Source organism: Pezoporus flaviventris, unplaced genomic scaffold (genome assembly GCF_033815535.1).
Source record: "Pezoporus flaviventris isolate CSIRO_AGI_PZ_B2104156 unplaced genomic scaffold, CSIRO_AGI_Pfla_v1 ptg000213l, whole genome shotgun sequence".
NCBI lineage: Eukaryota > Metazoa > Chordata > Aves > Psittaciformes > Psittacidae > Pezoporus > Pezoporus flaviventris.
Genome location: NW_026892761.1, coordinates 8,477,556 through 8,505,081, shown reverse-complemented (window position 1 = coordinate 8,505,081; position 27,526 = coordinate 8,477,556). Strand labels below are relative to the sequence as shown.

Below are 27,526 nucleotides of genomic sequence, written 5' to 3'. Positions count from 1 at the left end.
TGGTCTCTCTCAGAGCCTTGCAACAGGAGCTCCAGCCAGTGCCCAGACTGGTTTAAGGTATTGCCTTGTGTCAGTCTTTCACAACTTTTTGCCATTGCTTTTTCAAACTATAAAATAAGGCATTTTTTGTTGGTATTGCAACAGTCTGTGGGAACCCCAGTTCCAAACCCAAGTTTTATTGGCTGAGGTGGTGCGAACAAAAAGCCTTTCCCTTCTTCAGACACCCCCAGTCTGAGCATGGGCTTTAGTGACTCACGTAAGGGAGCAGTAAATTGTGACAAGAGGTTTGAAATAAAAACGCTTAGTCAGTTTGCTCATTATGGGAGGATATTAAGATCCACTTTGACTACAGCAAACAGTCATGTCATTAAATGGAATTAGGTATTTTCTGCCATTGAGGGGAAAATCCACAAGAGGTTTTTAGGTGTTCAGCACAACAGTTTCCAGCAACAGTGTCCGTGCTGGGCTGCCCCAAAGCCATAAAGTCAAGCATGCGTTTGAACAGGTCTGGGTGGCCAGAACACTCAAGAAGAGAAAGTATTTCGAGCAGGGCTGGCAGGGTGGACTACTCCACCCCTGTGTGTCTGCACCCAGCGTTTGTGAGCACTCCCTGGGCAGAGCTGCGGGGCTGAGCCAGCAGCACCTCACCAGGACCAGCTCCAGCTCCCACCCTGCCCAGGTAACTGCTGCTGCTGCTGCTGTTGGTTTGGCTTCTCTTGGCTTTTGCTTTTGCTCTTCCTCTGCTGTCACTTCTGCCCCATGCTGGAATAGAGCCCTGTATGTGCTCCGGTGCTAAATGATCTTGGGAGCTCCCACATGTGCTTGGCTTATTTTGTTTGGGCTTTAAAGTGCCTGGTGTAGACTTTCCCTTTCAGTGCACTGGTTTTTCTGCAGAAGGGCAGAAAAACAGAAAGATCAGCTTAGACAGAGTGTTTCTACCAGAAGGTTGGATTGCTCACCTCTGTGGTATTGTTGAACTGTTCCCTCCCTGAAAGCCAGGGTGTGAATGTTTGAACTGTTCTGCTTTTCCCATTTGGCCTCAATGCAGAGTGACTGAAAGAACTGTATTAAAAACTGCCCCTGGAGCATTCAGGGCTGTAATTCTGCATGTCCTGGATGCACGGCCAGCTGCCAGGTGGCTATTCAAATTGTTCTTGGGTGTTTCTTGTTTGCTGTAGGTGAGTCATCTCAAGCCTTCCTTCTCCTGTCCCTTCACTACGGTCTATTGTGTTTCCTTTTCTCCTCCATAGCCACTGACAATGCTCAGACACACTTGTCCCCTGGTTTCATCATACCCAACACGTGTCTGAGTTACCTTTATCTGCAGGAGAGCAATTGAGAGCTGCACTGAAGGAAGGTAAGGACACTTTCTAAAACTCTGTCCTATTATTGGTCCTTCCTTGACTCCACATGAATCAGAGCAGGAGCTTCTGCCTTCTCAGCTGGACGCTGACATGTCCCCATGTTCACCTGTTTTCCAAGAGGCCGGATAAAGGGTAGGGATTGACTAAAGAGCTAAGGATCCAGCCACAAGGCAAGCTGCTATTGCACAAATAAATAAGTGCTAGTGACTGCCATTGGAGTAGAATCGAGTTTAATGAAGTCTTTCCCCAACACCCACAGAGTCGACATATCTGCAATGAAATGAGATGCAAAGAGAACTAAATCAGATTGATTATTTCATGGCAAGTTTTAGTGAGGAATTAACTGTGTACTTTTAACTGTGTATTAATAGACATTGTGGCACAGGTGATTGTAATATCCCAGGTAGGTCAATGCATTAGAAAGGTCAGGTTGTCTGTCATGGGTTTGTTGTAATTTTCTCTTATAGTTTTCAAAACTTTCACTGAAACAATGATTTTTGAGAGAGAGAAAAAGGAGAATTTTACCAAGCCTTGAGCTCATGCTGGGGTACACTATAGATAATATAATGCAAAAAAAAAAAATCTATCTAAAAATTACATTTTCCCATTTGGATTATTTTCTGCACTACAATAGAAGCAGTAAAGCATAATTTGAGAAGGGAACAGAGGAAGCTGTGTCTGATCCAGAGGCTGGTAGTTCATGTTCCTTTTTAAACCAGTCAGGCTGCATTCCAGCTGGTCTGAATGAGCCCCCCCACCAGGATAATATCCTTGAAACTTAATCAAACAATCTGTATCTAGAAAGGAAGCTTAAGGATGAGAATGAGCTGACTCCGGTTCCTCTCAGCTTCGAAGGGTTTTCCTCTCATTTTGAGTGAAAAAAAAAAAAAAAGCATCAGCATCATCTCTTTTCCCTTCTTAATCCCCAAAAATAACCTCAAAAAACCCTCATAAAATAGACATCTTGCCAGCAGCATCTCCCAGGTCTGGTGAAGGTTTGCTCAGTACTCACAGCTTACTACAGAGACCAGCTTGGTGCTTTTCAGATGGAGGACAAAGAGTACAAATGGGTCATACCTGGTGGTTGTACCATGAATTAATAACCATAAATGATAGCCCAGACAGCACAAACACCCAATGGAGACACCAAGGCAGCATCACGAGAGATAGCACAGGGTTCACAGCTGGAAAGAGGTCCTCAGTGGTTGACAGTGTCTGATTCTCCCCATTGGGAACAAGCACATGGCCCAAGAGCTCCTGATGACTCCCAGTTCCCAGGCAAGTCCCTGCACACTGGGAAACCTCAGCTTCTTCTATAAACTCATTTGCTCATGTGAGGATTTTAGCTGGGTGCCAAAATGGGGATTGGTGCTCAGCTTTTGGCAGCTCTTGTTCAAAATGGTGGTCTTTGGTGAAGAAAGGCACGAATGAGACCCATGCGGGAGCCCCTTATTTTTCACAAGACCTCTTTGGCTGCACACTGAGTAATTTTAGCATTGAGAGAAGGTGTTTCAAATGAGGGAAAAATTGATGCCTTCATACTGGAGGCCTGAGCACTTTGGGAAGAACATAACAGTTTCATGTTAATGACATGGAGCTGCTCATTTATACAAGTCTAGACTCACGCATGGGTGTGACAGACACAATAGTCTTTACAGCAGCTGTTTCTAGATGCTATCCAGAAGCAAAGAGCTGTGACATTACTTGCTTGGCAGCTTGAAACTCTGCCAGTTCGATACCATTTTGTGTGTGTGCATTGTCACTTCTGCTGATACTCAGTTTTGTCTATAGGTGGCAGTGACCTTTCATTTTTTCTTTAAAATAGGGCAGAAGCACACATACGAGTCTATCTTATTAATTTTACCAAAGGATCTGTGCCAGGACTGTGAGGCTGTGCCGCTGACTGAGTTCTGCACCCCGAGGAATGGCCACACACTTGTCACCTTTCTTCAGTAGCCACTTTACCCCAGCGCACAGCAAACATGCAGTTGTATTGCAATACAATGCATAGTAAGTCGTAATGCACAGAATGCAAACCTCAATGCAAAACAATAATCGATTACTGTTGCAAGGACAGGAAAAGTCTGAAGAAATATATATGTGCATGGTGGAGAACTGTGTTGAGTGTTTCAGGATTATATTCCAAGAGGATTATGTAGCAAGTTTGTGCCATTTTTAGCAAAAATAGCCTCAGTCTTATCCAGCTTTCTATGGGAGAGTTCTGGTGAGTGAAAATCCTTAAAAATTCCACATGACCACTGTGTGTGTTTTATTTCAGTGGGAATTGTAAACTCGATGGTAGAAAATGGGTAATCTCTCCTAGAGCAAAATATGACACATATTGGAGCCTGTGATCTCTGCTCTGTACCAGTTAAAGATAACTTACTTGATGGGAGTAGAGGTGCGCCAACAGGAAACTGGGATAACTGAGAATCAAGCCACACAGAATAAAGAAATTAAAGACGAATTTTCTTCTCTTGCTCCCTTCAGATATGCACTGATTTTACAGCACATGTGAAAAGGAAGCACGTAACCTGCAAATATTCCGTCCTCTGCTTAAGTTGTCTCCTGGCATAAACCAGGCGGCCTTGTGAATGGAAAACAAAAGTAAATCCTCCAGATTCAACCAGACACTAAATTTACCATCGAGACTAAGCAGTAGGATTTGAATCTTGTTTTCTTCTCTTCCATTTGGATAATACTTAAAGTTGCTAGGAAACGGAATTACATAGCAAGGACAAGAGGCCATTGTACATCCATGAGGAAGCGTTGGCTGTTTTCCACCATAAATCAGAAATTCTGATTTATAGTGGAAATATCAGCTGAGAAGATAAAACCCCTGTAAAATAACTGCACTCTGAAATCAAGGCTCAGCCCTACAGCCACTATTTATGCAGTGATTCTCAGCAGTGCACAACTGCATTTCATGTTTCAGCATCAGTGAGGGCCGTTAAGCGTCCAGCACGGCATTAGGCATTTAGCAGAGAACAATAACCATCTCTGGAGAGAGGCCCAGCTTGGATTTCATGGCAGCTAGGATGCAGCATAAAATAGAAACCAGATCTGGACCATCCCTGTAAAGCAGAGGTTTGTTGATTGGGGTTAGGAAAAACCCACAACCAGCCTGAGCTCTGTAAACAGTAACTGGAAGCAGACACTTGAGGCTGAAAGGAGAGCTGCCCCCCCTTCTTGCATTCAGATTCTACTGAAAGCAATTTAGCAAAACTACTCCTTTCCTTTAACTAAACCTCCCCAAAAGTTGCTCTCATCCATACCTCTGCAGCTTAACTAATTGCACAGGCATAAACCAGAGCAACAGTAAAACAGAAGGGCACTTGGTACCCATACTGGTTGTGCAGGACATCCAACAGGAGGAGCACTGAGGCTGGAGCTGACCCCCAACCTTCCTCTTTCAAGGTGTGGCTCAGAATAGTTTGCCCTTTTTGTTTGTTTGTGTAGCTTTAACAGTATAGATACATATATATACCGAGCCAGTCAATAGGAACCTTCCTCTTGACTTCAATCTTGTTTGCCTGTCAACCATGTTGCAGTGTGTTTGGTTCCAAAGAATTCACAGTCCTAAAGCATAGCATATATATATATATATATATATAGGTTATATAAATGTATTTTTAATTAAGGGCAAAAGAAAAGGAAAAGAAAGAAAATACCACTAACCAACAGGTTTATGTGTACTTGTACATAGGAAAGAGGCTAAAATCGTATCAAACACATTGCTCCTGAAACAAAGTTGAAAGAAATCAGAACAGTTTCACCAAGTGCTGAATAAATCTAATGGACTAATAGTAAATAACTAGATAAGGTTATGCTTGGACTTCAGTCAGAGCTGCGACTCCAGAGGTATGAACATAAGCAAGCCATTTGAAACTGACTATCTTGGGTATCAATAGTGCTGCACCTGTGGCAACACAAGATGCTTGAAAAACACATCCAGGATCATGGATGATGGTGCCTGGTTCAACTTGTTTCTGACCTGCTACAGCTACAGTCTTGGCAGCACTAGAACTGGCCACGGAAATGTATCTCAGTTACTTGTGTGAGCTGCAGTTGACCGGTAAGGCCACCCAGAGCAGAGCAGGACAAACACTTCCAAAGCCACAGGCGAGAATTTCCCCCCGAGAATTTGTTATACATAGCTGCAGGACGCACAGGACCCGGTTTTACATGATGAATTTATGTGCTACCTCTTTTCTCTCTCTTTTTCTTTTTAATGGAAACCAACCAAACACATAAAACCTCACCAAGCCACTGTGATTTATTTATCTATTTTGGTCTTTTTCACTTTATTCTGCTACTAACTCCATGTTACTATCTGGTCAGTCTTAATGAATGATGCAGGTATGATTGCACCCCATTTTCCTCAACAAACAAGGAAAGTTTGTTAGGTTGTACCAGGTTTGGTGAGCAGCTGAGAGCCCCTATGCATAATTGGGTTGAGTAGAGGATGGTTAGTGCAGCCTTGTGACTATAAGGGTAGGTGCCTTGGGGAAAGCAGGTGGGGTTTATGAGAAATTGAAGCAGTCTGTCATCATTGGCTGGCTCTTAATTTGAGTTAGGCAGGAAAATCATATATACGTGAAAGAAAAGGCTGTTTGAGGGTTGGTTGGTTTGGGTTTTTTCTTCTTCTCCTCTATCTTTCAGGAGCTATGGGGAATACAATCAGCACCCCAGAGAGAACTGAAGAAGACAATACATGCACAGTAAAGAGCTATCAGGTAAACAAGAGCTGTCCAACTGCGTTTCTCTGTTTATTGCATACTGTAATTTTCAAATCCTATTATGTACACAGCCCTAAGAACTGTATTTTTTGCTATTTCAGGCTCTATCTGAATCTCCTGACAATATCAAGAATGGGTCTGTTGCGTTTGTTCAGGCTCCTTGTCCTGCAGTGAATGGTGAAGGTATGTACTGGGTGGCATGTTTGTACTTATTTTGCCACAAGGCAGGCAGAGAGAGGTTTACGCTGGAGCGGCAGTAAATACTGCTGCATGGTCTCAAGCCCGTGTAACAGCTCCTCCTCGTGGATCAGGATGTGTGGCTTTTCGGAAGCCTGAAAGCTTAAAGATAATGAATGGTAAAACAGGAAAACATTTCCCAAGTCCTCTGGAGTAACTGTTGTGACTGAAGCGTATGTGCTGTTGGTCAGGCTGCCTTGCTTTGCCAAACCCTTCTCTGGTCACAGTGGCAGCAACTCTGGGCTATAAAGAGACCAGGCTGTTATTTGGAGATCCACTGCAATATTCTGTTTATAAAAGAAATCAGCAATGTGCTCTGGACTTAAGGGTCTATCCCCAAATTGCCTATTAATGATGCCTAAAGATAGGCTTCTACAAAGATTTGCAGAAACAGAGTATCTTGGTACGGATAGAGAAGGTAAAACAGTAATGGGCCAGAGAAACTACTACTGTCACATTGCTCTGGTAACACTGATCTGCTTAACAGTGAACCTCACTTGGCTCAAGTTTCATAAGGAGCTTGACCAAGGCAATTCAAGGGATGCCTGAGGTTGGCACAGCAGCTCATTCTGCTGCTCTGCCATGATTCTGAGGGCTGCTGACTCAAGCTGTTACAACATTGAGTGTAGCAAATGGTGATGAAATCCCGCAAGCCCAAAAGCAATGTGATGGTGTAAATTATTAAAATCCCAGAGTAACAGTGTATTGAGATGACAAAGGGAATAAGGGAGTAGGAAGCTGTTGGAGGGGGGAATGGGACTTCTTTTAGTGTCTGCAATAAAAGACATCCTTCTGACATGTTCTGTGTGCACTCAGCTTTCTGGGGGTGGCTTGAGCAGTTTAATAAAAGGATGTTTTTCAAAATTCTTTGCAAGCTGGTTATAAAAACTGAAATAAAACTGAAAATCCAGATCCTTGCTGCATGCTCTCATCCCCAAGTTTGCACAGTCTTAAAAGCCACCTCTGCACTTCTGTTGTGACACCACAGCTCTGATCCTTTCAGTAGCGACTTCAACAGATGCTATGATAGAATGTGAGCACCTTTTTGTTCATCTAAATGTTTCCATCTTGTTCTCTGACTTCTGGTCCTGTGTTCCCAAGTTGGTGCATGGCTTTGATTTCAAAGATGCCAAACAATTATTTGTTAAGAATTAAATATGTATAGGGATGTGATTTTCTGTCCTGTTTGTCACTTGGAAAAAGTGATTGGCTGTGGCTAGTACTGTAAGGTGGTAGGCATTATAGCTGTAGGGATGCTGCTCTAGACCTCTAGAGTTTTGTAGCTTCTGATCCTGAGCTGGTCCTTATTGGTACCTTTCATATATAGAAATCTACTTTGCAGTCATTTTAGAAGTGGCAGTCCTTCCTGAAGAGAGCAGAGTGTGTCTAATCTGCAGGGAAATATTTATAAACAAAATATAACTGTGTGGACTGCCTGTGTTTGAGTTCTAGAGAAGTTAGGGTATAGCACAGACAGCTATAGAGCTGGGAATGCAAGCATGGCCTGACAGCATTATTACTAAAAGGTCAGTCCTATTTACCAGAATTTATTCAAACTGGGTCTCAAGACTAATGTTCTAACCCTGACCACCCCTTTCCTGATCCTGTTATAGGATGTATTAGATATTACTGAACTACTGCCAGGACAAGAAGAGATTTTCAGGGGGGATGATGACTTGTTTCTCTTTCTTTGTATACTCATGAAATAAAATTGATATGAGCTATGGGTGTTGGTGTAGAAGTTGAATAGTTGGTGGGGGTATGTGTAAATCATTACTCAGGAAGAGAATCCTGTTTCAGACGTAGCTGGGTGGTGTTCAGAGCAGGACAGAAACTGGGGTTTTGAGTGATCACACCTGGGGCAGGCTGGACCCTGTGCTGCCCATGCAAGGTGCCTGTCAGGAGCTGAGCCCCACTTCCACTGCTGATGTCCTAAATATCTGGTGTGAACTACATGGCCTGAGCATTAAGAAGTAGTTTTGAGATGGTATCTCCGCTTATTCATGGGCAATTGCTCCCATGTGTCTCCCTCCTCACCTTTCAGTGCCTCATTAATTTCACCTTGCATACCTTGTTGGCTTTGGAGCCTTTTTGAGGGGCATTCAGGCAGCATTCATTTGGAGCAGTGAAGTGAAGTAATGCATCTCTGCAGATTCAGCCACATTAATTTTGCCACTCTTTGCCTTGTGCTGGGTTTTTTTCTATTTTCAGAATACAATAAAACCAACAATTCTGTCCAATCTCTGTAAAGAAAAAAGTACTCTTTTATTTAAGAGAACCTTCTCAGCCTGTTACATCCGGTTGAAAAATCTAAGCTTATGCACAAATAATCAAAGACTGGTATGGCAATATGCAGATGGTACCGATTACAGTCCAGAATCTCTGTTCCATGGCTAATTTCCTAATGCCATCTAGCTATAATAAGTCAGTTTAAACAGTTGCCTACTAGAAAATAAAAGCTTGTAGCTGTGTTTCTGCTAGTGTAAACCAGCAATGCTCTGGGAAGCAAATAAAAGCCAGATGATTTACATTGTCTGAAGACCTAGAAAATAAGTGTACATTTTACTCTTACTACATAAAATGAAGCATATGGCATTGTTTTACTTAAATGGATTACTAAATTAATGTAATTACTAAATCAGTTTAAGTAGCAAGTTGAAGAATTGGACTGTCCTGTGTTGATATTACTTCTATTTTAACTTTATTAATGTTTAAAAAGCAGTTAAAATAATTAACTGTTTAGATATTGCTGCAGTCTCACTGGTTTCTGTAATGTAATCAGGTCCTGGTGCAATAAAACTGCAAGGGATGTTTGGAGGTGAATGTTACTCCTATAGAAAATGTAGCTGATAGCCTTTCTAAAATGAAATAGTGCAAGAACTAGTACTGTTATTACTTAATAGTCATGAAGTGAGCACTTCTGAAGAAGACAAAAGGGCTGCAAAAAAGCAAGTGAAGCAAGAGGATTTTATTAATAATGTTATGTGTTTGTGGTCTTTGTCTAGTTAGTTTGCATTTCTGTGATTGCCAGTGATCTGACCATGTGCTGTGCATTAAATGGTAGAGTTGATAAATGAGTCTATGAAATCTATATCTGCTAATATAATGAGAAAAGAATCCAGAGAGTTAACTTAATCTGACCAGAGGAAGTAATGTTATTTGGAAGAGCCCTGTCACCATCTGCTTCACATCTGGGTGAGCAGATTGGTGACTGGTTCCCTGTGTTTGCTGCTTCTCCTCAAAAAGGCTGACAGATGTGTGGACCTGGGGATTCTTTCCGTGACTTGCCTTTCCTGCTCCTATCGATTATCAGGGCTGCAGACATTGCACATTCACCTTCTTCTTCTGTAATGCCATTTAAAGAGTAGGGGTGCCCTTACTGCTACTCCATGATGTATTGTTTTGCAAGCAAATGGAGAGCAAACTTGATCCTGGCTTTTCTTAATGTTTTGTGTTTCCTTTGTTGAACTTTAATACAAGTACTTGTTGGACAGCAGGTAAAGAGAAGAAGACCAGAACTAAAAGCCATGTACCTCTGAGATTTGCACTATACAGATCAGAAATGTATCAGGAGGACAAAATGGGACAATTTTTGTTTGTTGTTTGGGTGGTAATCACATGCAGATTAAAACAATAACCTGCTTATAAAAAGGAAAGATTATGCAAGGAAGAAAAAGCTCAGTTTAAGATGCAACTCCTTTGTTCTAGAGGATAAATCTGAGCAAGCAAATTCTGCTACTAACCAGTATCTAGCAGAAATCAGTGTATTGCAATAACTCTATGTGCCTGTAAGGTGTGAAACACAACGCATTGTAGTCTGCTGGGTTTGTGGGGGTTTTATTTTAAAGAATGATTATTACTATTCCTGCTGTTTTTCTTCTCTGATTTCCATTCATTTTGGTAAATGAGTTGGGTAAATAACAATGGTAGTTAACTTAGTGAAACACAATTATTCTTAGAGCGTAAATGTACTATCAACTTTACTTGCTGGAAGTAGTCAAGCAAGATTGTGGAAGAATATTAGTATGCCTTTTTTAAGAAAGGGGGGAAATGTCTTATTTTGAATTCTCTAATGCTTCTGAAAACTCAGTTATTCACTCTTGTCACAAGTATTTGGGAATCTCCCCAGCAAACATGAGGTATATTTGAAGATCTGAAAATTCTACAGCTATTATAGCATTATGACACCAACTCAGTTCTAAATAATGGAAGGAAAAAATAACTTATGCTATACCTATAAAATTACCAGAAATTTAAAAATTCACTCTTTGTTGCTATTTAGATTTTTTTTAAGGCTAGTATTTGCTGCAGTAATTCATTTTGCTAGCTTACACTGATGGACATCTTGGTGCCAACTGTTGCCTTGTAGCCCTTAATGGTTCCTTCATGGCCATTTATATCTATTGTCTCCATGATTATCGGAACTGTAGGGAACAAGCTAATGCTGTGGTACTATAATTACATTACTAAGCAAAATACCTGTTTCTAACTGGCTTGTATTCAAAATAGCCAAAGCTACTAAAACCCTCTTTGTAGCTGGTTATTTTTTCTACTGACAAATATAAAAACATCTTCTGGCATTTATTTTTTGTCATGTTCCCATATCGGTGGCCTGCAGGAGAAGATGTCTGTGCTGAAGACCTTGCCAATTCAAGTTGTCCCTCACTCAACAGCTAAAAATTGCTTGCACTATGAAAGAGTCAGGATAAATGGCAGGAGGTGAAAAGCTGCCAGCATAAGACATCACAGGACCTTATTTTACCTGTTTCCTGTGTGTAAGTATTAAGACATGAGGGTGCATGTAACTGCTGAAACCAGACTAATAATCAAAGGCTAAGGAAAAGGAGCATGTTTTAAGAAAGCAAGGATTTAACTTGGGCAAACTGAGCATCAAAAATAGACGCTTACTAAGTATGTGGCTTAGGCTGTTGCCAGGTGTACAAAGATCAAACTAAGATTCAGAGAAAGCCAGGAGGAGTGGAGAAGGCAATCTGGAAGTGCTGGACAGGAATGATCTTGGTTCCACTTAAGGGAGTTTGGCTGCCATCTGTTCTGTGCACCAGGCTGAAGTCTGGTTATATTCCCATTGATTAGCAAAAGTAAATCAGCTGAAAAAAGCTTGGTTAGCATTCTTATTTGTGTTGGACTGGTGGCTCTGAACTTCCTTTCGTGTCCGTCGCATCTTCAGTATTCCTATCCCCATTTGCTATTCCCTCTGGTTGAGTGCTGCATCTTGGTCCCAAACCCATGGAAAACAGGTGCTTCACTGCTAGCACTCTACACTGATGCTTTGAGCAAAACTGCCTGCCCATGGGTTCTGGGCACCCTGGGTCCCATAGAGAAAGAAATAATTCCACACCTACATGGTTGGTGCAGCTCACATGGTCATCTTGAAGCCTGTGCTCACCATAAGGCTTTGTCTGTTACAATATTTTACCTGCTGGCTCTGTTTATTAGAACCTGAGCACTTGCTTTTCAAAATGCAGTGCTAATTCTGCGGACTTGTTTGCATTCTGTGTCAGCAAACCTAGCGCTGTTCTTTATCCACAGCCTATGGAAGTGCTTAAAATGCTGAAGTCAAGGATACAAAAGGAAGGGGGAGAAAGTTTGTCAGCAATTACTTCTCGGCAGGGAAATGGTATTGACATAATACTGCACTAACCATTACTCTTTTCTGTAGAGTTTTTATTAAAGAAAAAAATTGGTCTAATCTAGCAAATTTCAGAATAAATAATCTTATTTTGTGTATGCTCTTACAGAAGAGAGGGTAAGTGCAGCCACAGCATTGCCTTTCAACATGCTGATAAAGTGAAGCTAAAGGAAGGACAAATCTGCACTGTGACTGTCTCTTATTAAATACTTGAAAGGGAAATGCCTGTGTAGTAGTAGTATGAAATGCAATCTTGCAGCAGTGCTGCAAATTGTATATTGATTTTAGTTTCAGAGCAGTTATTAATCTCATTAAGTGAGCAGCTTTGATCTACTTGCAGACCTGGCCTAGAATTTAGGATGTTTTGCTTCTATCCTTAATTCTGCCTCTGAAATGTGGAATAATTTTGGAAAGAATGGCACGTCTGTGTCTCTAAAAACAAAAATACCATGCACTTTTCATCCAAGTACTGCCATTTCAAAGCCTTTCTCCTTCATGGTTTGCTGGGAATACAGTATGAGTCAAGTTCTTGCGTTCACCCCACCACAGCAGCATCTCCTTTCTGGTGGTGGGATCTGCACTGCCTGGTGTCTGAGCAGAAACAGTTTGAACTGTTTTGACACAAGAGACAAGCTGCAGAGCTCATGCTGGTGATATTTTCCAGGTCTTTCATTCCTTCCATGATAATTAGAGATAAAAGGAGCTTGATAGGTTCATGAGCTGCTTTTTGGTTGGTCGGTTTTCTTAATGATGAGCTTATATTCCTATTTTTATACTAAAGGCAGTTTTCCTGTGCATTTTTTTAATCTGTTACATAAAGCAGAAGTTTAGCATCTATTACAATTATTTTCCAATGGATATTGTTTCTGCTTTCTTTAGCTGATGAAGGGTTTGCTTTTTGCTTCCTTCCCAAGTTTCCAACTATAATTAGAACTCGGTGCTTCACTTTTTTCCTGTAGTACTACAGGAGACTTAGGAAACTATAACCGATACTTAGTGGCCTTGACTGAAGAGCTGAATAGGTTGTTGGGCAGCTACTTATTTGTACCTTTTCTTTGCATGTCAGTACACTGAAACGTACTCGTGAAATATCGCAGAATATTATTGTCAAAGGGTCTTGCCAGTGTGAGTTGTTTTCTCACATAAATAGCAACAGAGAGAATCCAGGGGAAGAAATTCTCTCAATTAGAGTGCACACAAAGGAATAAAAATCTGTTTACCTGGACAGAACAGGTTGTACTGAGGCACTCTGGTTCCTTTGTGTGCTTGAATATGACCAAAACACAAGAAAGCAAATGTCATGTTAAGGTTAGAAGTGAAGAAGTTAGGAGCCAGCTCCCCAGCAGCTGGTAAAATGCTGGCTGCAATTAAGTGCTGCCACCACAGCCCTTGCTTTGTCCCCTGCCGCTGCGGTGTTTCAGCCAAGTCACTTGACGTTTGCGCTGGCACTTCTCACCTCTATGGTTTATGGAAGCTCCCACCTTTTGTCAGGACCAGCCCTGAGCTGTGAAGCAAGAGTCTAGCAGGGATGCTCAGTCACAGAGTTAAGGCTGTGAGGAAGAGGATGTCACATCTGGATGCTGGATCTCTATTCTTCATTTCTCAGGGACATGACCTGGGACTCTGGGTGCTGCCACAGGAGGACAGTATCAAAGGGATGCAGGGACGTGTCATACGGCATCTGCTGATATTTGTGTGGTGTTATGCAAAATCTTTCAGGGGGTGGAAAAATAGGATAATTTTGCTGTGAAGAGCTGAGGGGTAGTATTGAAAGCTGTGATCTACAGATATTCTGCTTTCCTTACCTTAAAAAGGAAACTGAACACTGCAGGTCTGTGCTGTGAAAGGCAGGTGTTTGAGTCAGGATGTGGTGGCATCTGGGGCTTTATTGCTGTTAAAGTAAAATGTGAAGGCATAATATTGACTAGACTATTGCAATTATCATTTAAAATAATTTAAATTTTCCACCAAACCTGTCAATTTTAAAATTGTAATTTAGCAAGTCAGTTTGAGACTGTCAGATTTTCATTTATAATGAAGCTGATCTACATCCATCCTTGAAATCTGTGGTGATGATTGACAGGGAAATCAGATCTATATTCTAGTCAAAGTACGGAAGAGCAGCTCATCTGAGGAGAAGCTGTAAGGCTTACCTCTTGACAAGCCTCCTCTTGTGAAACCCCAGTAAACACCACATCATCTGTGATTCAGTCTCCCATCCACAAAGCATATACAATGCTGTATTTTCTTGTCTCGTTTCTTTTGTCTTCTGTAAAGCAGGAGCCTTCCCCTGTCTGCATACAGAGTGTTGGGGACTTTCACCTCAGTTCTGTTATCAAAGTGCCATTGCAATATAAAATCATAGCATATACCTTTAAGATGAAAGATTTTTTCACATCTGAAGTGTGACTGTCAAGGGAAAATTATCTGTGAGAATTGGGGGGGGGGGGGACGGGGGGGGATGGACGTGATTAAGAGCAGTTTGTGGGTAAGAGGAGTTAGAAATGCAAGGATAAGAAACCTGGCTCAGATGTGATTTATAAGTATTCAAATCAGGTTTAAGCTAACCTACAGGCAATAGGGGAGTGCAAGCAGAAACTGCACTATGGAGAGCAGGCAACAAGGCAGAGTACTGGAAAAATGAATGAAATAAGTTATGTCTGCCAAGGCCTGTGAGGAGTTTGGCAAGCCAGGAAACAAGATCAGTCCTTGCAGTTTCCACCCTTTTTTTCCCATTCAGCTTTGACAGAGGAAAGCGTAATATATTAATATGTATATAACTTTGTCTCAAGTTTTACCTGCACCTCACTTCTTTAAACTTTATTGGAAGTAAAATACCCTCAGCATGTCCACTGGGCTTAGCAGTCAAACACCTGGGCTGTTACCTGACTTTGGTAGTTGAGAGGGGACTGAAGAACATTAAACTTGCACTGACTTCAATGAGGAGTGACAGAAAAGAAAATCAGACAGGCAGGTCTGATCAGTGAGCGGCAGCTTGTATTTAGCACAGGAAGACAAGGGGGTCCGTCAACAAGATGCCCTCTGTGTAGTCCTCCCAGAGGCTCCACATCTCAATTAGTTTATTAAAGAGCGAGGTCTCCATAATTAATTGTACAACTGATATAACTCCTTTGCTGTGGTGGATAATTACAGTTCTATGCTTCTGTTTGTAGTGGATGCAAAGGCAAGTGTTGCACGGGATAATGTGGCCGTTTCTTCCCCCAAGACAATGGAGCAGAGCCTTGGGAGCGCTGCCAGCAGAGCTCTGCCATCTGCTAAACCCCGCTCCGTCTTCGCATTTGCCTGGTCTGTACCAGGGCGTACTGAAGATCCAGCTACAGATTCATCAGTTGGAGCGGGGAAACTTGATGTCAGCTCAGAGACGCCCGGAGTGAACAAAGCACCAAGTGACAGCACAGAGGTTCCCCCGGCAGCTGGGTGGGAGGAAGGAGCACATAAAAACCTGACCCAGGCCCCAGTGGCACCATCCCTTCATGACATCGGTCTTGTGGCATCCGTGGCACCTGAGGGAGAGGATGCAGCTGCCTCAAAGCCAAAACAAGTAACCTTCTTTGACAGGATCTTCAAGCTGGAGAAGGGAAAGGAAAGGAGTAAAGTGCAAATTGATACCCAGGAGGAAAGGCAGACTTCAGACCTTCCTGACGGGCACATCACAGTGAAAGAGGCTGCTGGATTACAGAGCACATCAAACAGTGTCCCACGGGGAAAGGCAAGTGCTTGAGTAGGAATATCCATTTCACTCCTAATGAAACCCCTTAGAAATATTACTAGCACAGGACAACGTAATGCTGTGATGCTGTGTGACTGAGTCAGTGCTGCGGGGTGGCTGAATAGAGGTACGGGAGAGGAACCTAAAGCAGAGTGGGAACAGCTCTGATGTCTGCCTCATGACTAAATGCTAGCATCTGACCTCGAGTTTAAATTCACTTGTAATTCTCTGAAAGGTCTAGGCAAGATAGCTGTGTTCATGCTTCAATTGCCAGGATGATGAACAGCACTCAGCTACGAGTGAAGGCAAAAATACCTGAACGTAAAATTGCTTCTTGTGGTTTGGAAGCTTGGAGTTTGACACTGGATGGTTTTACAGTAGTTCTCTTATGTGTTTTGTGTCATTTTTAAAATAGTCACTCTTCAGCAATGGCTGCTTTTTGCATGCCCTACATAACAGGGTAAGGAATATTATGCAGTAGCAATTTTTGCATTCTTAGCTGTTGTGATCTTATCCTTTTTATAGTCAAGGAAACCTGGTCCCTTAGAATTGATTTTACAGGATGAGAATGTGATATAAGAAATTAACTTGCCTGAAAGCACGTTACTCAAAGGAGCTGAAAACAGACCTGGGCTTAGATTTTGCCCTTCCTGCGAAGTTTGATATCAGCAAATATACTCTAGGATTAATTTTCAAGTAATTAACTATTGAAAAAAGCCCATCCTGCAGACGGGGATAAGTGTCATAACTTGTCTTAGCTCGGCTGGAGAGGTGCCAGCAGGCACTACTTGGTGATCTAGCTCAAATACTGTCCAATGGCAGGAGCAGTAGGGAGAAACTACCTGCATGGCTCCTTCATCACAATCTGTAAACGCCATTTTAATAGTAACTGTGCTTGTTGGCCTTGTTCAGGCTTAAAAATAAGACTGCTGTATGATTGGTAATGCTTTGAATAGTGTTGAACATAGTTCACAAGATGCTCACTGCTTGCACTGATGATGTTGCAAGGTGTGCGCAAAAGTCTCTTCAATTTCAGTTCTACCTTGTCTACTCTATCTTATGCTTCCTCCCATTTGAAGATCATATTTCTTACATAAATTGTAATATTTTTCTGAAGTCATTTGTAAGACTGAACAGTTGCATTTGCCCTCCAGAAGCAGCACCCATCACTGGTACTTCAGACAGCTATATATGCGCATTTAAAGAGTCTGTAGTCTCAACCTAACAGCATATCAAGTCATTCACTACATAAACAGTACAGGGTGCATAATTCAGAATGAATAATCTATTCAGTGCATACTGATACTTCTGCCTGTAGATTATAAGACTGAAGCTTTTCAACATTGTAAATTCCTGCAGATATTTTTGACTAATGCACACAAAGAATAGCTTTTCCTGTGACTCACAAGAATTGTTACTCTTACAATTAAATGTAGAATTTGTTATTTTCTGTTTTGCCATGACTGCAAACTACAAAGTGCAAAAGGTCACAGTTTGTGCTGTTAAAGTAATAGAGTGTGAGACTCCAGTGGAATAGCAGTCTGATGCAGCTTTAGCCACAAGTCAGAGTTAAACATTTGCTGGTAGCAAATAGTTATGTTGGGAAAGCTCAGCTAAGCATGTGTTTGTAACAAGCAATAGGACAAGGTAACCTAAGCCTTTTTCTGCTGTTTCAAGCAGATATTAGAAGCATTCTCTCAGAAAGTTTTTTTTTCTATCAATAATGACTCGCTTTCTCATTAGTTCTGAATCTCTGCTCCAGTCCTCAGCTTACATCTATCACATCCTGAACCTCACTAATGGAAATAATCTGGAAATCCTGGGCACTCATCAGCTGTAGGGTGTGTTTATGTGTGTGTTTGCAGGATCCTAGCCCACACAACAGCTTTTGACATGCTTGAGGACAGGTCTCCCATGAAACCGCATTGCCTGTGCACCTTTTACATGTGTTCTTAAAGCTGTACCACAAAAAAAAATCTTTTGAGGACTCAAAATCAGATTTGAGTTGCTCAGAGTAAGTGAATGGCAGAACTGTATCACAGGAGAGAGTGAAATTGTAACCTTATCCTTAATTTTCTGGAGTATTTCTATCTTTGATTCTTCAAATATGAAATGGGATAGATGTTAAGGACCTTTTCTGGGAAAAATAAGGTCCCTTCCAACCCAAACCATTCTGTGATTAAGCACTTCTGATATGTTGTCAAACTAACTTCATTTCTAAAACAAAGGCTGTGATTCTGCTTTGCAGCACAGTTGCCTTCTGTTCCCACTAAAGTTGCTGGTTCTCCTGTAGGATGCGTGAATGACCAAGTCTAATTAAATTGCTGTTACTGTAGTAACTACAAACTGTTACCAAATAATTGTACTAAAAATCCAGATATTGCTGCCAACAATTTCTTCCCTCTCCCCCCCCCTTTTTTTTGTGGATTATGACTTGTAGTATCTCTAAAGCTAAAAGCAAAGCAAAGTTTCCTTGAATTGAGTGCCAGCACAAAACAAACAGCATTGCTGGTAAGTAAGAGAGAGGCTCCACAGTTGTAGCTTAAGAGCTGCACAAACATTCTGTGTTTGGTGAACCACTCTTTATTTTTGTGGTCTACAAAACTACATTCAGAACACAGCATAATTAAAACAAGGACAGAATTCATGAATTCATGAAGCATTTACTATGTAAGCCAAAGAAAAGATAAATTATATGCCTGAAATGTTTCACTGAGCCATGATTCATACAAACAAAAGTGCTGGCAAGGATACATTCTTTTGATATGTTTTTCTAATGAGTGAACTGAAACTACAGTATAAGTATTTAAGATGTTTATTACCCCCAAATTTGGCTCCTCAGAGGAACGAACTGAACATTTACATGGTATCTGTTAACTTCTAATGCTGACTTCTGTTATTTCTAGTTTTCTTTCACTATTTGCCTCTGGGGCTTTGCACAGTGTATTCTGCAGTGAGCTGCTGCAGAGGGAGGGGTTTATGGTTATTTGACTATGGCTCTGAAAATGTGACATTGTAGGAGTCCACGTTATCTCTGCCTGATTTATATATATGCTGATGGCCTGAGTCTCTGCTCCTTGCTACAGCAGTATTCCTGCGAAAGGCCAAGATCGTAGCATCTATCAAAGTCCAGGTTTGAGTTGTATCTCAGTCACTAATGGCAGCCTTAGCTTGGGAATCCTGGAGTAGGGTTCCTCATGCAGTAGTAGGCCATTATAGGACCCATTTGTGTTCTGCAAGTCAGAGCTTGGGGATTTTCTGATGGTGGTGTGATTGCTGTGCTCTGTAGAGGCTGCAATAGCTTTCACTTCTGCAGGGCAAAGTGTGTTCCACGGAGATATCCTTGAACAACTAGTATTACCAGAGGTGGTACCTATCACCACTGCGGTTGTCCCAGGTGGTACCTGCTGCTGCTAACTGCTCTTTGCTGCAGTACTGAGCCAAAAGGTTCTTTCCTCCTAAACACAGTGCAGCCCGCCACCAGAGCTTGGGCTTCTGTGTGTGAAAAAGGATGTCTGATAGCACGCAGCAGTTGAGTTATGAAGCTGGTTTTATTTAGAAACATATCTTCTGCCTCCTGCTTCTTTGGTCTCTTGCCTCATGCCTTTGTTGCCCCTTTATATCTGAAACAGAGCCAGCATTCTTCATATGACCCAGGCTCTCTAGATGGCATCTCTGGAAACAGGGCTGCCAAAGCTGGCCTGGCCACGCATGTTCTGCATGGGACATATTGTTCTTGGAGCTATTCTGGCCTGTAACTGGCTGCTGGGCAAAGTGGTGTGTTAGACCCTTGTAAGAAACTTCTAAATAGCCTGTTGAAGCGCTCTCAGCTGCTGTGCTGTGTTTCTTCCTGGGTAAACTTGGAAAACAGTGGGTGGAGAAGTAGACAGAAGTCTATTCTTGCAAGTAAAACCTTGTGCATTTTAACTTCTTAAATGCTGATGGAGATTGGCCATTCCATGCTTCTCTTTCCTGATGACAAATTAGCCCTCTGAAGTTTTAAAATGTTTCTCTTCAGTCTGCTCCTTCCTTTAGTGACCTATGGAAACGTATGACCTCTGCAAATGCTATACAAATATCATGGCCCAGTACAGGGAAAGGTTCTCAAGAGTACAACTTCATTTTAACTTTTCCTAGTGGGAATTGCCATGAACTACATTGAATTGGCAGGGTAGGAAAAAAAAACCTTGGTGTCATTTAGAGCTCCAGGTAGCCTGACAGCAGTGATTTGAAGATGCTGTTTGCTGGAGACACATGGGCAGGCTCATCAGTTTTCTTTTCTGTCCTGATTTTTCTTCTGGATTAATGTGGGCATTTTTGTATCCTAACAACTGCTTCTCAAGTCACTGCTTCTGAAGTGACCGGATGTGTACTGCTGTCAGAAGTTGCCATCACCAGCTCTTTAGAAGAATTATGGCACTGCTATGATTGCTGTTCAATAAGGTCTCAAATCCCCAACTGAAGCGGAGGCCATAGCTGTGCTGGCTGCAAATTACTTTAATAATAGACAGGGCCAGCCTTGCTCTTACCATGTAGACAGACAAAAGGAAGGAGGATTATTGGTAACAGACATTACTAGCCAGATGTAGTACACTTGTATATTATGGGACATGAGGATTTGCCTCATGCTGCTCTGTCCTGCACTTTTGTGATGATTCTACCTCGGCAGGCTCCAGGTGAAAGTGGCCAGAATGGCAGACAAATTCAGTGCAAAAGGGGACCAAGCTCTCCCAAACTGGTCCAGGAGAGCTTTTTGAGAATCAGACCCTTGTTTAAGTGTCTAAAACTGTGTGACTTAATATTACATACTGGTAAGTGCTTGAGCACTGGAAAACATCAAGAAACATTTTTGGGCTGTGGGAACTGTAATTCCAGGAAGAGAGGAGGCAGCTCCATCTGACTCAGAAGAATTCCTTTGGGTTGTTGCTTTTTGTGTTAGATAAAAATTATTTCTGGAAATGCAGAATACAGAGTATCTGAAGCAATCTTTGCATGGTACAGTCAGACACTGAGCCATGAAAGACCAAAATCTCTGCATTTGTTCTTGTTCACAAGTTCAGCCTTGAAAAGAGAAAAGTGGTGGTGTTTGGGATGCTGTGTGCAACTTTACTTGTGTTTATTATACTTGGTAGCTGAGAACAATGTTACTTCAACCAATGGGAAATGCTAAATATATTAGAAAAGAGGGGGGAAAGAGATGTATAAATGCTCAATTGTTCTGAATACGTAGGCTGGAGAAGTATGGTTGGAATTAGGGTTGTGACTCTCGGCAGCATAATGCAAGTCACAAATGTTACTTTTGCATTCCACTGGAAATTAAGCAAGCTAGGACTGAGGGAACTCTGCCCCCTTTTTTATAGGAGATAGATGCCTGCAACCAAAAAGACCTACAGCAGGACTCAGCAGGTGTCAACAGCCTCACTGCTGAACAACCTCAAACAGCAGAGGGAAAACAAGAAAGCCCTCAAACAGCTGCTGCAGTAGATAATTCCATCATGAGTTTCCTTAAAACACTGGTAAGCTTTTGCTTTTCCTTTTCATCTCTAGGCTATGCTTTAAATTGCTTACAAAAACCCCATGTGGACACGTTGAGCTAAATGTAACGTGTTCACTGTCCACGGGCACTGAGAAGTAATGAAGCCAGATACCTTAGAGAATGATTTGAGATGATGGAGAGATGTGTAGGTACAGTGCAGTTATGATCAAATGATGACCTAATCTGGAAACTTACACTTCTGCATAGATACTCATTGACCTGGAGGTGTTCACCTGTCCTAAGAATTTTTCTGTATGATGAAACTTTATTTTTCAATAGCTCTAGAAGTTCATTTCTATGGATTAATTGGATGTATAAGCTTGAATAACATTTCTTTGGTCCAGATATTTTCATTTTTGCCATTAATTTGTTGGCAGATGTTTATATTACAAACTTCCCCATATGGGGGGGAACGCGGTACTTGTGCTTATTTCACTTTTGTTAGAATAAAACTGCTAGTTTCAAGCACCTGATCTTTCAGATCTTCCACAAGACTGATTATTTTTCTCAAATATATTTAAGGTCTCCCCAAGCAAAGCTGAAGCCAAAAGTGATTCTGAAGACAAGGTAGGCAGATTCCTCTTTCTGTCACTGCTCACCAGATGTTTTTGATTCTATTTCCTCCTCATTGTCTTGGCTTTTAGCCCAGTTGATGTTATCACTTGAAGTAATTTTAAATATTTTCCTCCTGAATAAATTTGAAAGGAAGATGAGCATAAACAGTGCGCTTCTTCACATCCTGCATTACAACCAACATCTGAACTGTAGCATTTTCTGCAAGGTTGATGATGACCTGGTAACGTTTTTGGTTGTTACTCTGACTTGTCCTTGATTTAAAACTAGTAGTCCCTGGAGTGAAATCCTCCTGAGTCCACAGAAAACTGCTGCCCAGGACTCTTCCCTTTACACACAGAGATGCAGATCAGGGCTTCATGTTTTAAGCAGGGTGAATTGAACACTCTGCTTTTCTAATAAATGCATTGGGCTGACTGCAAGTGTGTGATGTTCCTGCTGGGAACTGAAATCTGTATTGGGTGGACAGGTACAGAACCAGTCTGAGGAACACTCCTCCATGCAATGGGCAGGTGTGGCCTCTTGTTTCTCTCTTTATAAACCATTTCTTCTTGGATTCCACTAATGAGAAGAAATGTGCTTCTTATTGTCCATAAGCAGTGCTGGTCCTTTACATGCTAATTCAGAGAAACTTCATTATTGTAGCTTTCATTTGTTATTAGAGAGATTGAAAATACCAGATTGATCTGATGTATTTAACAATCTTGTAAAATAAAGCAGAAAAGCTTAGACTGTAAAAAATAAGTTGAAAACAGTCATCTAAAAATGGAAATATATAGGTGTTTAAAGCCTTCTCCTTTCCCCCTTTTTTCCTGTTCTGTTAGTGCCAAAATTTACCATAGCTTCAACAGAAGCAGAAGTGAGACAATTTGTATTAAGCTGTCTTCTATCTTCCAGTGTTTCCATGGCTTACAGGCATATCACTGCATAAGAGGGAACTTCCAGATTATGTCATTGCACACTGTTATTGCTATAATAACTAAAGCTGTTATTGTGATGCCTGTGATAAAGTTTAATTAACACATAAAGTATAAAACCCTACAAAAGGAAATGGTCTTTCCATGCAACTATTAGGTAGCCAAAATCACTACAGGCATCAACATTTTTGTTTTCAGTCTCATTTTTCATCTCTTGTCCCATTCATTTTTTTATATGGCCTGGTACTAAAATTAAGTCAGCTTTTCCAGGAAGTGTGGGGGATACACATCACTCCTCAATTATAGCTCAATGGCTCTGGAAATCATTAACTAGGGCTAAGGTCTTCAGATATACAGAAAAGGTGGTCATCAAATTGCATGGTTTCAGTGAGACTTGTAGCGCTTTCAGTAACTCCTGAAGCATCCAGTCCTGTTTGCATACCTGACTTTATCGAGCACACCCATGTGTTTCTATAACTGGTGCCTGTTAGTGCAGGTGTAATGTGATTTGCAAACAAATAGGCTGTTTGGGTTTGGTTTTCTCACACCTGTGAGGATAAACAAATCCAGGGGACCAGCAGGATATGTAAACTTTATAGACAGGTTAAATGAGAGTTCTTTTCTGTAGAATTCCTTTATCTTCACTATCTTCTTGATACGAAGAATGACATTTTCACTATGTTAAAGAGAACAGATGTTAAAGAGGGCAGTTTATCAACTGCCATACAGAAAAGCTGCAGATTTTCCAGCTACTATGTATAATGAAATAATGGTAATTTCCCCCCTGAGAAATAATTTATATCTTAATAGTAAAGATATGCTCCTAAGTGAGGCTTTCCCCTTCACGTAGTCTGAGCCTCTCTGGGTGTTTTTGTGTGGTTAGGCTTGCACAGGGACTGTCTTTGAGTCCTTGTCATGCTTTCATTTTGGCTGCTCCTGCACCCCTTTTGCACAGAAAAGCTAGGATTTATCACACAAGGGCTGATATTTTCCCAGTGTGTCTCAGCAGGGGCTCTCCCATGGTGAAGAGGGCAGACAAGCTTCCTTATAAATCCTTATAATCTTGCTTGCAAAGCATGGCAACATGCTCCTTCCTGCTGAAATGCAGAGGTCTGTGGCATCAGCAAAGCTGAGCTTGGTGGGTTTTGTAGCAACATGCTGTCATCAGTGATGCCTCTGGCTTTAATCAGCTGGCTAAAGGCATGCATGCTTTCAGCAGCCTAAGCACTTCCTCATTGACTGTCATTTCTTCTGTAAACAGGGGAGTTTATGTAAATTGAGTCATCCTTCCTTGGATGAATTGATCCTTGGCAAGTGTATACTAATGAACATGATATTTGGATTAGATCTGCCCCAGATCCTTCTGTCGCAAATCCTGACTTGTTCCCACTTCACTGTACCTTTGGGAATACTGAGAATGGTACAGAGCGCCATAGGGAAAAATGGCTGATTTTTGATGCCACTGGCCACAGCCTCTTCATGGTATGAAGCACTTTGTAGGGAGCTTATTAATTGCATTGAATGAAACCATCTAGAGACCAAGATCTCAACTTCACATGCTCACGTGTGTTACATACGCTGGACCTTCTACCCTATTAGTTGCAGTCAACCACAGTGCTTGGTACTTCACATGGTAAATGCTGTAGACTGATTGTTTCTTTGGAGTTTGGGTCTCTTTGTACTTGGCGATTCCTGGAAATTTTTGTCAACAAAGCTTAAAGCTTTCGATTGGATGGAAGCTGCATTGTACAAATGCAAAATAAAACAGAATGAGACTTGCAAAGGGATGAGGTAATTAGCTGGAGGGTGGACACTTTTTTCCATAGAGATATCTATCAATACTCCTTTATTTTATAGCCCTTTCTAGTGGAATTTTCACTGGGCTGCCTAGTTTTTTTAGAGATCTAGTCTCTAATATGTGGGTGATGAATCCCAAAAACAAGTGCCTCCTGCAGCTATTTAAACTGGAATGAAAAAGAAGCAGCACTCATTCAACACTTAGTATCAATTAATATTTTTTTGAATACTTCCATTTCTAACTAATTTTATGAATATTGGAGCAAACTTGAAGTATACAGATAGCATATATAATGAATATTCATACTTCCCTTTACCTAAATAATGCACTATGAAAAACACTTAAAGGTTCCTATAATATTGCACTAAAAAGAATGAAGGTGCTTTCAAAGACTTGGATAGCTGCCTATTTTAAAATTATAAATTACAAATTCAGTCTCAGTCTTTGTGGAATTTGGGTCTCAATTTAATGGAGATTTTAAGGAGCAAATTGTGGTTTAATGCTCAGGCAGCTGTATTGTTGTACCATTTATATTTATTTCACTACTTGCATGAAAATGCCTAAGGAGAACTGAGTGATCACGTAATTTGCTGTCCAGAGCTAAAAGGGTCTGGGTTTAATACTGCATGTGAGTGTTTGAATGTCTTCCATGAACCAAATGAGAACTTTGCACTGAGTACTCAAATGCTGTTGTACAAAAGGGATCGAAAGCGGAAAAAGGCCATGGTGGGCAACCTGCTCCGAAGACAGCACCTGAATCGCACACTAAAGGAGCCAAGAAAAAGAAGGCAGAGAGTCCCAAGCTAGGACACAGTACATTTAGTAAACTCTTTAGGCATAAGGTCTGTATGAAACTCTAGCAAGAACAGAACCCTGAGCAGTAACAGATGGCTCCTGCCACAGAGTGAAGTTACTTAATTGGTAACTGAAATCAGCATCTGGCCAGCTGTGCAGTGCTCTGAAAACTACTGGCATGAGCATTTCTGTGCCATGCATTATGAAAGCAGCCTGCGTGTACAGCGTTTCTCTTTATACCATCTGTGAATTCAGGATTCTGAAACGATTCCTCTAACCTTCCCCACTACCTGCTTCCCAGTTACACTTGCTAATGCTAACTAAACTTCCTTGACCACTTAAAATAAAAGGTACTGACAAACAATGAATGCTATAGATATGAACAGTGCTTGCAATTGTAGGACAAGTTTAATAGTTCAGTCCAATCACAATTAAGGCTTTATGGTCCACATTGCCTGGTGATTGAGTGAACTGGGGCATCTGATATGGCACAGAGAAGATTGGAACATGGAATTTCCTTCAGAAACAGTTACTTTTCACTGAAAACAAGTAATTGTTGATTGAATTCTAAGTTTAGTTTGAAGGGGGAAAGTGGTTTTTGAGGATGCTCTAAAGCTGTTCAAAATGCTTTTTGTGCAAGTTTCAGAGGACATTAGCTTTTATCTTTAAAAAGAAATCACTGAAAACTTTTTGTTTAAAAGTCTGTATTTGGGCATTTCTGCGTTCTCCGAAGATAATCTGCCGTGCTGTTCTATGGCAGGGAAGCAGAGAACTGTAGCTTTCTAGCCCAAAGAATGCAGAAGCAGAGACCCTTCCACTGGGGGAGGAAAGTAATTAATATTTAATGCTCCCTCAGCACACCCACATGGAATTTCTGGTGAGTAGGGGGCTTTATAATCAAGAGCACGAGTCAAAGGGAGTTCTTTAAGTTATTTTCAAAACAGAAATGTTCTTGCTGCTGTTTCATTTTTGAGATGTCATCCACATGTTACTGAAGGAATAATGATCCTGCCACTGGCTCCAAATCTACAGTTCTAGCCAACAGCTATGTGTTAAACAGCACATACTACATTAATAGTTTTGATATTTAATACAATTAAAGCAGGAATGATTTGTTCCTGATGAGCTGGGGCTTCCTGGTAAAAACCACACCTGGCTAGAATTTGTCAAGGTGCTAAGCCTCTTCTGCAACAGTTAAAAATATTGCAGTGAATTGTTGAGAGATACAATTGGTTTTCATTAGGCTTTTAGGTAGAATTTTAAAGACTTTTGGTCTGGAGTGAAGGCCATTATCTTGAAGGAATGTGGCAGCACTGATTTTTTTACACCAATAAAATCTGTCTCATAAAATGTCATTACTTCCAAAATAGTTTTCTTGTTTCAAAACTTATTTTCATAGCTTTCCTTCCACATACAAAATACAGAAGCAATAACTAAGGTATCATTTCTGACATATTAAGAACAAAGGAGATGGATTAGAATGGTGCCAACACTTGGCTTGTAGGGTTGATTGAAAGTGGAAATCCAAATTGGAGCACTGATGTAACAGGCAAGCCCTGAAGTTATCACTTCTAGTAAAAATTAAAGAAAAAGTAGTTTATGCCTTTTCTTTTGAAATGCCTCAGCATGATGTGTCAGCTGGATGAACAGGCAATGAATTTCTTTATTTGAAATTATCACTTAAATATATGTATTTGTATTTAATTTTTAACACTTCACTGTCTCCTCTGAAAGTTCTTTCTCTGCAAGTCTTCCGAAATGCACTTCTCTGTACCTTAGTTAAGAACAGATTGACTATCAGGTTACCAAAACCATTGTTTTTCAGTGTCTTGTTGTTTACATGAGTATTAACTTTAAAGCAAGTTGTGAATGTTGTTTTCAAACAGCAATGTGCATCCTAATATAAACCATAACATAAGCTGCTGGAATGTGATTTGGCCATTTGACTTCAAAGACTGAGTTTGGATGGCATTTGACAGTTGGCTCCCTGTCTCTTTTTATTCCCATTCATGTATATTTGCCTTTCACTGCATGACAGTTTTGCAGTATAACTGTACCAAATTATGGAACCCTTACTTGGAAAAGAAGGGTTAACTACTTATTTTCAGCATTAGTATTGAAGGCTTGTGGCATTACTATCTCACTACTACTTACCACTTGCTTTGTACCTTGTTTAATAAAGTTAAC

The 27,526-nt window shown here is 41.0% G+C and overlaps 1 protein-coding gene across 1 annotated transcript in view; it reads left to right on the top strand.

The window, feature by feature from the left end:
- The first annotated feature begins 575 nt into the window (after positions 1-575).
- BCAS1 (brain enriched myelin associated protein 1) overlaps positions 576-27,526 on the top strand; it is a 53,003-nt gene continuing 26,052 nt past the window's right edge. The window contains exons 1-8 of the mRNA XM_061441984.1: positions 576-679; positions 1,251-1,357; positions 6,027-6,100; positions 6,205-6,286; positions 15,164-15,720; positions 21,081-21,236; positions 21,779-21,823; positions 25,246-25,386. Of these exons, the coding sequence (XP_061297968.1) occupies positions 6,032-6,100; positions 6,205-6,286; positions 15,164-15,720; positions 21,081-21,236; positions 21,779-21,823; positions 25,246-25,386 (1,050 nt within the window). The 5' untranslated portion in view covers positions 576-679; positions 1,251-1,357; positions 6,027-6,031. The remainder of the gene's footprint in view (positions 680-1,250; positions 1,358-6,026; positions 6,101-6,204; positions 6,287-15,163; positions 15,721-21,080; positions 21,237-21,778; positions 21,824-25,245; positions 25,387-27,526) is intronic.